Source organism: Mus caroli, chromosome 15 (assembly GCF_900094665.2).
Source record: "Mus caroli chromosome 15, CAROLI_EIJ_v1.1, whole genome shotgun sequence".
Classification (NCBI taxonomy): domain Eukaryota; kingdom Metazoa; phylum Chordata; class Mammalia; order Rodentia; family Muridae; genus Mus; species Mus caroli.
The window spans coordinates 66,711,235-66,725,274 of record NC_034584.1 but is presented as its reverse complement, the minus strand read 5'-3'; the positions used below and the strand labels follow the sequence as shown (position 1 = coordinate 66,725,274).

The 14,040-nt window shown below is 51.2% G+C and overlaps 1 protein-coding gene across 1 annotated transcript in view; it reads left to right on the top strand.

The window, feature by feature from the left end:
• Ago2 (argonaute RISC catalytic component 2) overlaps positions 1-14,040 on the top strand; it is an 85,575-nt gene that overhangs the window by 23,569 nt on the left and 47,966 nt on the right. The window contains exon 2 of the mRNA XM_021183054.2: positions 13,102-13,297. Coding sequence (XP_021038713.1) covers positions 13,102-13,297 — 196 coding nt within the window. The remainder of the gene's footprint in view (positions 1-13,101; positions 13,298-14,040) is intronic.

Below are 14,040 nucleotides of genomic sequence, written 5' to 3'. Positions count from 1 at the left end.
TGTTACAATTGAGAAGGTATTTCTGCTTCTTATAATTTAAGACAAATGTGAGAATTTTCTTGCAGTTGAAATCCTCCTAAAAGCTGGGCAGTGGTGGCGCACACTAACCGGGCAGTGGTGGTACACGCTTTTAATCCCAGCACTTGAGAGGCAGAGGCAGGCAGATTTCTGAGTTCAAGGCCAAGTTGTTCTACAGAGTGAGTTCCAGAACAGCCAGGGCTACACAGAGAAACCCTGTCTCGAAAAACACAACAACAACAACAACAACAATTCAAGCTGAGCAGAAATCCTCCTAAAACAAGATACTGTACTTGTGTTTCGCTGAGGGTCACATGGCAGCCAACCTGGCTCACCTAGGATCTTGGATGGTCCTGCTGGGGCTCTGGAGTGTTGTAGAAGCTCTTTGTCCCAAGCAGAAATAGCATGTTCTCTATGCAATTTCAGCATCGATTTCCCTCTAAGCTTAGACAATGTTGAGATTGTCTTTTAGGGACAATATTGAGGTTGTCAAAAGACCATTGTCTTGGAGCAGGTTCTTACTAAGTCTACCTTTCTGCATGACTTTAACATGGAGGCCATAGGTGGCAAGCTGTGGAACCACCTTGCTTAGCCGGCTCAGAATGTAATGGGAGAATGTATGTCTCCAGGTTGAGTGTATATCAGCAGGTTGGACACAGCAGGAGAGCCCAGGTCATGGGTATGGTGTGCAGAAATTCTGGGTACCAGAGGGCTTTGAGGAGAGGTGACAGCAGCCTCGGTTACTCACTGGAGGCTGCTCCTCACGGTACAGGTGCACCTAGGAAGTCAGCATCCAGAGCACAGAGGGGCTGCCAGGGATGCACTGGAACTCAGCAGCTCTGAGGTCTGGGCATTTAAGTAGTGTGGTTCTGTGTCCACTGAACTTTAGGGGCTATGGAGACCCGCCACTGATTTAACCAAGGACCTTTGCTTGGTGGAAGTGAGGCTTAATATCTGGCCTGGAAGAGATGAGGAGGTGCAAGTTCAGTCTGGCAATACCAGGCACGCAGGACTGATTTCAGGGCCTGACTTTTCTCTGAGGTTTGCTGGCAAATTGGGGAAACTGCTCTGTAAGACTTGGCCCTGGTAGGGCAGATGAGCCGCCCCCCCTGGTTCCTGCCACACCTTTGTCTTTGTAGAGTAGATCTTGCAGTGGCCCTATCAGCTGGCCAGGCTTTTCTCCCCTGGTTCAAACCTCCTCCCATCAGAGTGGTGGTGGGGGGTTGAGATGTCACTTTCAGTGTCTTATTGCTATGAGGGGGTCACTTGCCCACTTCCTGTAGCCTGGTCTCACCCCTCCCCCACCTCACCTTTCTGTGTTAGATCATATAGTGATGAGCTCTGAGGCGGACAGGTGATCAGAGGACAGCGTGAGGCCTGCAGCCTAGGCCCTGGCTGGCACTGCTGTCTGCCAGGATGTCCCCGGCAGAAGGGCCATGTGCCAGTTCTCCTGGGTGGCAGGTGGTAGCTTGGCTTAAGAAAGGGCCTGTGTTGAGTAGGTTAGTAGAAGAGGTTCATAGGTTCTGCTACCTCAGTGGAAAACATGACATCCATTCTTTCCAAGACAGGCAGAGGGCCAAGGCTTGGTCTCAATCCCACGTGGTGGAAGTGAGACGTGGGGGAAGGGCCACCCTTCTCTTCCTTCTGGGCCTCCTGCATGCTGATGCTGCTCAGGTGCCCTGCCAAACTGCAGCTCCAGCCTCACACCTACTGATTTCTGGTTTAACATTTTCTTCCTGATTCTTTCTATTAAAATGCTTCTGGTCTCACAGATTGTAAGGGCAAACCAGACTTAAGCAGCTCCAGTGAGTGGCTCTGAGGGATGGATGACTTATTCTTGGCCTGTTAGATTCAAGTGTGAGGTCGCCGTGTCTGTCCCCAGCTCAGGCTGGAAAGCAAGAGGTGAGAAAGGCCCTGGTCCAGCCCCACCTATCCACACTGCTGTTGGAGACTTATTCCAGAGAAAGAATTAGAGCAGTGGGCCTGGGCCTGGGCCTGCTACATCATTGGTTGTTATTGATGCCGACAATACATGTGCGAATCGAGCACAAGGTTGACCTACAGTACCCTTCTTAGTAGGTGAGGGCTGGCCATTTCCTTAGCAGGAGGGGTGTGGCACTGAAGACAGGATTGTACTGCTGCTGCCTCGTGGACTCCACTGCGCTGGGCTGCGAGCTGTGCAGGCAGCCTCTCCCCTTGGGCTCTCTAGGGAGAGGTGTGTCAAAATGGGGATGTTTTGTCTCTTAAAGAGTGAGCACCGTGCATGTGGGAAGAAGTGTGGGGAGGAGTCTCCCTACACACCAGATGGAGGAGCACGGGTGGAATGTGGACCCCTAGTCAGGGAGGCAGTGCTGGGCAGAGCAATTGTGTTATTTTCAGTTGTGCGGGTCTGTTGTGAACTCCCCTAGCCATGGTGTGAACTCAGAGTGGGTGTCAGACCTGGTTTGAATCCAAAGCCAGCAGTGTTTCTGGCTCTGGGGTGGAAGAGCAGGACCCTTATCTGGACAGGGTCCCAGGAACTGGAAGCACCAGTATCTCTCCAGGACCGTAGGACCGTGAAGAACATTAGCAGTGACCTCACGTGGGATGTGCGGTTTGAACAGGCCTACTATGGACCTCAGGCTAGGAGTATTCCTAGGTCTCTCTTCATGAAAGGACATAGTGGCTGGCTGCTCACGGCTGCCTCTTGTTTTCTTTTTCATGGTTGGTTGAGAATGAGTCATGCTGGGTAACCAAGGGTGACCTTGATCTTCCTGCCTCCACTTCCCAGGTGCTGGGGTTATAGATAGGAGCCTCACAGCCAGCCTGAGCTGCCCTTGCTAATTACAGCTGTCAAGTCTTTGGATCTTTTTCCTGCCAAGGCTGAGGACCTGACTTTGTCTGTAGAGGCTGTGGTGTAGTTCACACTGTGGTCTGTGGGCTGCTACCAGGAAAGGGTCTGCCATTTGGCCCAAGAACCCTGGCCCTTCTCCCCATGCCAGTAAGCATGTCGAAGTAGGAAATGAATTTGATAAGTGGGTGTGGACATGCTAAAACCTCAATAAGTGTATTGCCCCGCCCCACCTGAGCAGATGCCGACTGACCGTGCAGAGTAACAGTCCCTCCCTGAGGCTTGGGATTCCCTGCAAAGACTGTCAACATTGAATTATCAATCAGGCTGCTGAGATCAGCTACTCTTTCATTTACCTGTGCAATCAGCCAGTCCACAGTTGTGCATAAAACGACACAGGTCCCCTGGTCAGGATGCTAACTGTGCAGTCTAGCAAGAAGCAGACTTTGGCCCTAGGACCATAAAGCATGGTGACTCTGGACTCGAGGAAAGACAGAGTGAAGGCGTTCTTTCTGCTCAGCTTCCTCAAGTTACACCAGGGTTCACTATGGGGCAGTTTTAGCCAGGTACTCATCACAGCAGCCGGGCCCCCTTGTGGCAGTTGTATCGGGAAGAGTAACTGGGGTGCAGCCTTGGGGAGTTGTCTATATAGTTTTTCTTGAGCAGCCCCATTTGTTTAGTGTGGTATTTTGAATGTTACAGGGGAAGAGTTGCTGGACCTGAGGGGGTTTAACTTGTGAGAGAACTGTTCAGAATTTACTAAGCAAAACTATTTTTGAGATGGGTTTGGGGGCCATTTCTCAAAGAGGGTCATGATCAGAGTTTCATACTGAACCAAAAAAGCCACTGAAACCCCCACTGTAAATCAGTGGGTTCCGTTTGAGACGAAAGTGAGCGGTTGGATCTCCGCAGGGCGTGTCACTGTCACAGCTGACCCTAAGCCTCTGTGTGCACCCTGCGCTCACATAGTACATTCTATCACTTGCTGAAATAAGGTCAACATATATTTAGCAGATTACTCATTAAACCAAAAGGGCCACATGAGTAATTGTAGTACTCCACCCTCTGAACCCCTCAGAGAAGCCTGACTTACCCAGCACCCTCACACCCCTCAAGTGTCCGATCCCCAAGGACCCTATTTCCTGTCTCACCCAAACTAGCTATGATGACAAGAGATTTCCCAGAGGGTTTTTTTTTTTTTTTTAAATCAGGTGTGATCAAAGCAAAAAACTCCCGGGCAGCTAGTAACTTTCAAGGACAACAGGTTTCTAGAGGACGAGGTCCCTGCCTTCCTTTCCTCTCGTGGCAGAGGGATATCCTCCATCCCCCACTACACAGGAGGACATCACTGAAGGGCCTTGTGGTTTATGGAGACATTAGGTGATGGCCAGAATTAATTCCTGATTCTGTGTACTCTGGAACATTTAAATTCTGCAGTGGCCCCAAACAGCTTCTGAGATCAAACCACCCTATTCTACGGCAGTAACCGCCCACTGCTCAGTCTTCATCTCCTGTGCTCAAGTGCCATTAGGATGGTCACCCTTTCTGCCCTAGAGTGCTCAGCTGCATCTCTGCAGTGTTTGTTTGCTAAGTCTGGAGCCAGGTCCTGGAAGGGCAAAGGCTCCCTCCCTCGCTGTGGTTATGTTCTGCTCTCTCAGATTCTCGCACGCTCGCTCGGCTTACAGTAGAGTTTGCCAAGCTGTGGGAGTCAGAACTGGGGTGGGAGGGATCTTACCACAAGCATGGTTCCAGTCCAAGCTGTACTTGAGCCAGATGCGAGGAGGACGTGAGCATGGGTGTTCCTGTGTTGGAAGCCACTCCCGCAGCGGGGCTGGTTTTGGGTTTGTGTTCTCTGTTGGCTGGTGGTTACTGAGGTCTTCTGACAGTGGTTCTACACTGCTTCTGCTAATAGTGTGTGGTAGCTGTGTTCCTTCTCCAGCCATGGAGCAGATGGCCGTGGCTTCGTTCTTGGTACACACTCCTGGCATCCCTTTCTTGTCCAAAAAGCCTGGCTGTGTTTAATGTAGCTCTGTCAGTGTGGGCAGCATATGGCTAGCTGCACAGTAGGATTGTAGGATCGTCAACTATGCAATGCATCCCGAGTCTCCCAAAAGCACCTGTTTGACAGAACCTACCATCAGTCTGTGCTCCTGCAAGCTGTCAGCTTCCTCTCTGTTCTGGAGCCTGCAGTGTCCAGCTTTGGCCTGACTATTGTCTAGCCAAGAACCCAGACAAGTCACCCAACCATGAAGTGTCTGTAGACGCTTTCCTGTGGGGCTGACAGTGGCAGAAAGGTGCTGGTGTCCATGCCTGTTGTGGTCCACGGTGTGGTACGGGTTGGCTTCCCTGGCTGTGTGTCACATGCTTTTCATTCATAATTTCTGGCTGATGTTCAGTGTGCACACAGACTTCTACAAGAAAGATGAACTAGGTGCCTTCAAAGATACTGGCTTTGAAGCCCAGCCCTGGGAAGAACTCTGCAATCTTGGAGTGTTCCCCTCTCCCTTTGTGGATGCCTGAGGCTAGGCTGGGTCCTGGAGGAAGAGCCCTGGGTTCCACTTGTCCTGGGCTTGCTTGTCTTTCATAGTCAGGCCTTTGTTTTTGTTTGTTGGTTTGTGGCTGAGTTCCTCTTACTCTAGGATGGAACTTAGTATGGCACAGACATCGTCATAGTCACAGCTATACACCTGCTTCAGCTTTCAGAATGCTGAAATACAGGCTGTAGCCAACACAACTGACTCATCATTAGCTTCTTAAGCTACTGTTTGGTGTTGAGATATTCATATGGAGTGTGTGTGTGTGTGTGGGGGGTGTACATGTTGAAGCCATGCCATCGGGTGTCTCCATTTTTAAAATTTTATTAAAAAGACAGTGTCACCGGGCGTGGTGGCGCACACCTTTACTCCCAGCACTCGGGAGGCAGAGGCAGGCGGATTTCTGAGTTTGAGGCCAGCCTGGTCTACAAAGTGAGTTCCAGGACAGCCAGGGCTATACAGAGNGAGGCCAGCCTGGTCTACAAAGTGAGTTCCAGGACAGCCAGGGCTATACAGAGAAACCCTGTCTCGAAAAACCAAAAAAAAAAAAAAAAAAAGATAGTGTCTTTGAACCTGGAGCCCACCACTCCAGGGAGGGCTAGACTAGCAGACCAGGCAGTCCCCCAGGAATCTGTTTCTTTTGGCCCTCCAGGTGGCTTTTCTAATGGGTCCTGGGGCTCTGAGCTCAGGACTGTCAGGACTGTCCCAGCACTTGGTTTACTGGCAGCCACCCCACGCCCACTCTGTCCTGCAAGTCACCCAGGAGTGAAGTCATGAAACCTTTGTTCTGTTTAAAGGTCATACAACTCATACTTAGATGTCATAGCGGGACTGCAGGTGGGTGGTGACAGGAAGCGGCCTTCTGGGAAGGGTAGCAGCTGTCCTCTATGCTTTCCTCCCTCCCCCCTCACACTGAGACCCTCAGATGGGGTGCAGTAGCCCCCTTATGTCTCTGTGCACATAGACCCGAACCTGGCCAATGATGCTCACTAGTCTGAGCAAGTCTGAGGGGATTTTTCCTATGTAGGTAGCTCAGGTTGGCCTCTTACCTCATGTTCCTCCTGTCTTAGTCTCCTGCAATCTGGGATTGTGAGTGTGCACCCCCCCCCCCTTCCTATGGTTAATTCTACAGAAAAATCTCTGACTTGCTCACTAGTCTGAGCAAGCGAGGGGTGGGAGTTTTCTCCTGGTTTCCAAGGTGACTCCTGGTTTCCAAGGTGACGTCCTGCTCCAGGTGGTTTGTCACATGACACCTGTAGTCTTCAGCAGGCACAGGTATACAGTGGCAACAAGATGTGTGCTTGCCACACAGTAGGCCCTTAACGAAAGCCTGACTATGTGGGGGTGGAGATGCAGGCGTTGTCTTAGTTGAACAGGTTGAATGTTTGTTTAAAAAGGTTTATTTTATTCATGTCTATGTGTGCCATGTGAATGCAGGTGCCCCTGAAATTGGCACCCTGTTTGTGAGCTGCCCCGTGTGGGTGCTGGGGGCCATTGCTCAAGCCCTTGAAGGGGTGTTCATTTTGTTGTTGTTTTGGGTTTTTGTTTTGTCTTCCTAGTTGACAGTGTCTTCCTATGTAGGTAGCTCAGGTTGGCCTCTTACCTCATGTTCCTCCTGTCTTAGTCTCCTGCAATCTGGGATTGTGAGTGTGCACCCCCCCCCCTTCCTATGGTTAATTCTACAGAAAAATCTCTGAACAGTCACACCCTTCTACTTACACATCCCAGAGTGGCCGTCACATGAGCCCAAAGCACTTGTATATGGGAGCGTATGAAATGCCTAGGTCATGTCCCAGGGCTACATGATAGCTACATGTGTGTCCGTGCCAGGATGCCATGTGGGGGCGCCAGTGTCGGGCTTCCTCAGGACACCAGCCTCCTGATTCAAACTCGAAGCCGCCCATGCCAACAGCCTGCATGATGAGCAGGCGCAGGAGAGGCCGGTTGCCATGGCAGTGGTAAATGGTGAACTGACGCACATTGTTGCAGCCATGGTGACAGCAGAGTCCCTACCACGTCTGCAGGGTGCTGGCCTGACCTTCCAGCTGCTCCTGCCTCAGGAGGGCGGTGCCGCCTTTTCCAAAAGACCCCTAGAGAGAAACAGTTAACCTGCCCATCCCCCATAACCAGTCTGAGGGCAGGTTTGATGCTTTCGAGCTGGGTGCCTGCTTCTGCCTTTAGAGATGAGGCCACCCCGGCCCTAGAGACCCAGGGAAGCTGCTTCTCACGTGTTCAGATCACGAGTTCCCTTGTCAGTCTGGTGACGCTGGTGTGGGAATTTTTCTGGAATAATGATTTTCATGGCAGAAACAAAATCTACAGGTTGATAGATCAAATTAGTCATACTGAATTAAAGCCATCAAAATACCAAATTTAATATGTGATACAAAATAAGGACTTCTTCATCTGTGTAACCGCAGAGTCGCGCGGGTGATGGGAAGCACGCCACAGTGCTAGTAAGGGTGGCTGCCCATGGGCCAGCTGGGTCTCTTGCCACCTGAGACTGTATCGAGGACAGGTACTGGGACAAACAGGTCTAAGCTTGCCAGGTTTTCAGTGTAGCATTCATTCGTCCTGAAGGAAAAGATGTCAGAATGCCAGGCTGGGATAGCCAGCTTGTAGATCTGGTCTAGCATGCAAAAGACCCTGGGTTCAAACCCCACTGCATAGATGTGGTGATGCACACCTATAGTCTTAGCACTGGCAAGCTAGAGGCAGGAAGATTAGGAATTCAAGGCCAGCCTTGTCTACCGAGCAGGTTGGAGGCTAACCTAGGTTACATGAGACCATCTGGAAAGAAAAAAGGAAGGAAGGAAAAGAAAGTCTCAGAATTCAATGTGGAGTTGCAGTGTAGGAGTGGAATGCTGAGCTGAGGGTGGCTGGAGGTGACACACAGACCCACAGAGTTGTGTAGCTTCTGGCTCCCATTGGGTCCTTGGTTCCACAACACACTCTGATGCCACAAAGTGTCATCCATACAGGGGTCACCTATGGTGGGCTCCTAAGCTGTGAAGTGCCTGGGCCAGGGTGAGGGCCACGGAGGAGCTCAGTGAGGTGGCTACTTTAGTTCTGAGAAGCTGTAGGCACTCAGAGGCCTCAGCCTGAAGAAGACAGGGCAGGAAGATGGGCAGTCAGCGCTGAGGGCGGGTGCTGTCGGAGTTCCCACTGTGGCTCCTAGTTTCTGTCCCGGGATGAAGGGAGATAGAGGTGTATTCTCTCAGGGGTGTCAGCCTAGACTTTGTGTGGTCCTGAGGGAGTTTGGAAAACCCTGAGGTGGTTTGGAGCTCTGGGCATGGTATAATGTTAAAGGAAGGACGAGGGGTGGGGTGGGGGTGGAAAAACCCAGTCAGGTCTAGCTGGGGCATGTGTGCTTTGAGGCTCATTTTACAGGGATTGTCTCATGGTGACTTTCTCTGTGGTTTTAGTCTACTTTTCTCTGTCTTCTATAATTTTTTATTATCAAGGTTGGAAAGAATAAAAGTATATTACAGTAATGGCTCTGTTTCAGCTCCACCATGGGCAGAGAAGAAGCCGCAAGGCCCCTTGACTAAGAGTGGTCCCTGGTTGGCTGAGAACATTCCTGAGGGCCTGTGCAGAGGGCCAGGCCAGGAAAGGCGCAGCAGCCAGGGCAGCCAGGTCCCCTGTTCCTAAGCCTGTAAGGAGAGGGAGGATATAGGTTTTTCCAGAAGGCCCTGTGACCCTCCTTGGTAGTAGTTTGTAGCAAGCATAGGTTGCTGGCCTGCAGCAGGGCTCTTCAAGCTTGGCACATTATCTGGGTAGGGACCATCTGTCTTCCACCCAGGGCCTCTCCACATCCCTCAGGAAGCAAGTTTTCCCAGGAAATGTTGACTACACAGTGCTGGTCTGGGTTGTACATGATGCTCCAACAACATCCAGCATCCCTGTCCCACGGCAAGAAGTGGACAGTGTGCTGGTGACCTGGGTTGTCAGGGCCGAGTCACAGGATTCAGGACCCTTTCCTAGGTGCCTGAGGGCAGGTAGGAATATGGGTAAAGTAGACCCATCCTGCTGCTGCACACCCCTACTACACACATGCCGTGGGTTTTTTTGGTTTTCTTTTCTTTTCTTTGTTTTTCCTTTTTCTTTTTTTGCTAGTCAGTCCTGGTGTGGGAGGCTGAGGCTGGACCTATGCTAGGGACTCAGAGCATTCCAAGCCTACAGTACTTGTGTGTGGTAGGTTGCTCCCAGGACCTTCCCTGGATACTCTGTCCCTGATAGTCCCATGTTTGTTGTCTGGAGCTGGTGTTTGTGCTTAAACTGAGCATGTGGGCAGAGCAAATGTTTCCAGAGTACAGCACTGTCTCTTACAGGGAGGCTGGATATATGCGCACCCATGCTCCAGGTAGGAGTTGGGGGGTAGGCATCTCAGCAGCCTCCCTTGTGCAGATCCCCTGTGCGCCCCAGGACTTTTGAGGCCATCCTGTCCTGCGGCGGGCTCGGGCCTCTCTTGGCATCTGCTGCAAACACCAGATCTTTTGGTCTCCTGGCCGCGGTTGCTCATACAGGAAGTCTCTGTGTTACTCATTCTCTGTGTTTCCCTTTCTCTGTTTGTGATGGGGCTCTAAAAATGGAGCTCTCAAACAAATGTGCTAAGTGATCAGCGAGTAGGCAAACACTGGGTGCCAGCGTTGTCACCACGCTGGCACCACACTGGGATTGTGTCCTGGGAGTCTCCCTGTCGGGGAACCCTCTGCAGCAGTGAGCAGTAGCTGGGTATATCATCCAGGGGTTTAGTAGGGGACACTGCCCCTCCCTGAGGCCTCCTAGGTGAAAGATGGGATTTGCCTTCTTGGTCCCAAGGATTTCCTTAGAAGGCAGCTGGGAACATTCAGGACAAGGGTAGGAGACCAATTGCCAGAGCAGGTGTCTGGGTGCTACCTGGGATTGGGGGAGAAGGGACATTGGGTATCTGAGGGCTGTGCCCAGAGGATAGAGAGGGCAGGGCCAGCCACCTGGGAGTCTTTGGTGCTTTCCTCCTCAGTGTCAGAAAGGAGGGGGTATGGGGGCGTGCTGCCTTTTGCCTCTTCGAGCTTGGCACATTATCTGTCGGGTCAGAGCCTATACCTCACAAGCTTAGCTGTTTCCCTGCTCTGTTCCCTTCTCTTGGGAGCTCTGTGCTCACACGGAGCCAGCTTCTCTCCAGGGCTTTGGGTCTGAACCTCCTGCTTGTTTGGCAGTGTGCACTTGGGGCTCCCTGGGAGTGATAAAAATAGGTCTCTGGTGTCTCAGAAGAGGGATCATGGGATTACAGTACTTAGGAAGAGGCCTAGGACCGAGAATTTGTATGGGCCAGATGTGATTTTATACTCTCCGTGGCTTTCTATGAAGTAGCTGCCTTGTCATTCCTTCCAGAGGTAATGGGAACAGTATCTTGTGAAATCACACTTCATGTTTCCCCACTCCCTTTATTGATGCTGCCTGCAGCCCCAGCTGGCTGGTGACACTCTGCAGTCCCCATAGCTGGCGATAGGGGGTGGGCTTCCAGGTGACCCTAGAAGTGAGAGTCTGAAAATATGCTGTGGCCAGGTCTGGGTGCTGAGACCACATCAACCATGACAGAAGGGGGACCCTGGGCTGGGCTTCCCAGGAACGCCTCTTCCGTTGACTTTGTAAGCTGGGGTCTGCCCAACCACGTGCGATTACTGGCTCCCACACAGTGTGTCTGAGCTTCCTGACTGTGGTTTGGCTGATTCTGTTCTCAGCTTTCACTGCTTGGACCAGTGGTGACCACCTGAGAGCAGGGACCACAGTCCCGTGACTGTTCTTTTGTTAAGTCTTCTTTGACCTGAAGGTCAGGTAGGTTTGTTCACCTGGCTATTCTGTGTCCTGGTCAAGGTCTGTGGAGGGAAGGATGGTGGGTGTCCTGGAGAGCTAATACTGACTTCCTCCTGTTGGGTGTTGATCATCCAGAAAGGAGAAGCTTGCGTAGAGGACAGTTTCTCTCCTCCTTTTAAGGCCCCCAACACGTTAGGGCCTTAAGAGGGGGCTTGTGGACTTTCAACTGCTTTCAACTCTGTAACCATGTCCTCTGAAGTCCCATTAGAGTAGAGGGGAGACCTGACTGCTTCCAGCGCCGCTCAGCTAAGTGCCACTTTAGCTTTCTTGGAGAAAACAGAACTGAGAGTGAGCAAGCCCCAGGCTCCCAAGACAGCTCGCAGTACTGTTTCTGGTGGAGTGTTTATTCCCAGTGATTTGTCAATGGGGATTGTGGAGTTTTAAAAAAACGCAGGTGGCTTATCTCTTGACACAGGACATTTCAATGAAAATCCTAAGTGGTCTGTTATCAAACAAATACATAGTTGTATTTTTCCTAGATTTGTTATTAGTCATCTACTGCTGTTGAAGTTCATGTGACACTTTCCCATGTCTACATCAAAAGCAGTGTCACCGTGCATGCCTGTACTGGTGTGTGTGCTCAGGAGACGTGTAGGAGAGAGCTAAGTTGGAGGCCAGCCTGTTCCTATGTAGTGAGTTCTAGGCCGGCTGGGACTGTAGAGCAAAACCTGCCTCAGAGCCAAAGCAGAGCAAAAGCGGGATTTGAGGATTTGAGAAATACTGGGGATACCTTTGCCTTGTGTCACTTGTGTCACCGATAAGTCTTGTCTGGTGGGTCTTGCTTTCCTCGATGTATTCCATGGCTTCAATTCCCCATTGGCAGCACAGGTAAACCTGAGGTAATCTGACTCACCCAGCACACCCTCAGTTGATGGTTGGGTTCGTGTTAAAACACCACTGGAAGTGTTGCTTGGTCCATGGCTGGGATGAGGCTCTTGAGTGGGGATTTCCAGGGCCAGAGCCTGTGTGAGCCCGCGCAGCCTATAGAAGTCACAAAATGGCATTGTATATGTGAGCACTGGGAGCAGGGAAGCTGGACTGTCTGGACCCAGGACTCTGATGCTTGCTCAGGGTCCTTTTTAGAGACTCGGAGTCTCCCTGGCTTCCTTGCACAGTGGCAGAGTCCATTCGGTGTGCCTGAGCTTCTGTTGCACCCTCTCTGACCTTGGGATGGTAGCACAGCATCCTGGGGTGGGAATAAAGGAAATGAAGAGGAGGAGGGGAGGGGTGAGTTCCTGGGCCTGGATTGGGACACTGGTTAGAAATGGCCAGGTAGGGCTGAGATGTGAAAGGCCGAGTTACTGGGCACTGGCACAGACCTGAGCTATAGACAAGGTGTTAGAGAGTCAGAGGTGTAAAACCCCTGGGCCTACCCAAGGTTCCTGTGCTGTGCATGATCACATGGGACCGCAGAGGGTGGTACCAGAGGGGATGAGCAGGGGAAGTGAGGTGCACCGATGAGCTTGGGGAAGGGAGGCTAGCTGTGACCACAGTGTGAAAGCTCTGAGTCTGGGTGAGAGAGAGGTGAAAGTCCCCAGCAGAGGAATCCTCTCTTGGTGATCTGGAAGAACAAGAAGTGTGGGTGCGGGGGTGGGGGGGTTGGCAGAGTCACGGGCCAGCAAGCTGCCTGTCCCTTGTTGGCCCCTGTTGGGTAGGGGTCCCTGTGATGAGGTGGAGCTGCACAGGGATGCCATGAGGTGGTAAGAAGGTATGAACAGAGGGGAAACGGAGATGGTGGAGCCCATGGAGAGACGTGGGCCTCCGGATCCAAAGGGCGTGGGAAGGTTAGGGTGCATCGTGACTCTCAGGAGCAAGTCTGAGCTTGCACGCCCTGATGCCTACTGTCTCCCTACTCTTTTCCAGTTCTTGCTTCTCCTGCTCCGACAACATCACCCATCCCAGGATATGCCTTCAAACCTCCACCTCGGCCGGACTTCGGCACCACCGGGAGAACAATCAAACTACAGGCCAATTTCTTTGAAATGGACATCCCCAAAATTGACATCTATCACTATGAATTGGACATCAAACCTGAGAAATGCCCTCGGAGAGTGAACAGGTATCTTCTGACCCTGTCCCAGGAAGGTGTTAGGATGTATTTTTCCATTGGTTTTTGGCATTGAGATGTAATCTGAGTATAGTAGAACCCCAACATTGTAAATGTCCTGCCCCAGAGTTTTAGTAGGTGTGTATCCATCACTTCTGAGTTAGCCTGAGCATAAGTCATAGTTCCACCTTTTGTCTGCTTTTACTATGTCCTGCCTACAGAAGCCATGCAATCTCATTTCTTTGGTCCAGAATTGTCTTTGGGATTTATCTATATTGTTTTGTGTATTATATATAGTAGTTACTTTTAGGGGATATTATTACATTGAAGTGTGTGTGTGTGTGTGTGTGTGTGTGTGTGTGTAGGCAGGTCCACGTCCATGTGTGGAGTCCTGGGGTTGACGTTGGGCATCTTCTCCATCACTTTCCACCTCGTGGGGGTAAGGTCTGTCATTTAAATCCAGAGCTCTGCTGGGCTAGTCTATCTTGCTCTGGAGTGCCCCTTTGCCACCAGTGGCTGCCAAGCCTGATAGGCATTTGCATGGGTTCTGGTGATCTGAACTAGTTCTCATGGAAACATTATAGCTACCAGGAAACCTCCTAGCCCTCATAGAATACTTGATAATTTGCCTTTCTTCTTCCTGGTAACACTTGGGGTGTTACCCCAAGTATGAAGCGCCATAAGAGAAAACCCTTTTTTTTCTTCCTCCCTTTTTAAAATAGACATGGGCTTCCCTTCCTCATAATTGCGGGAAT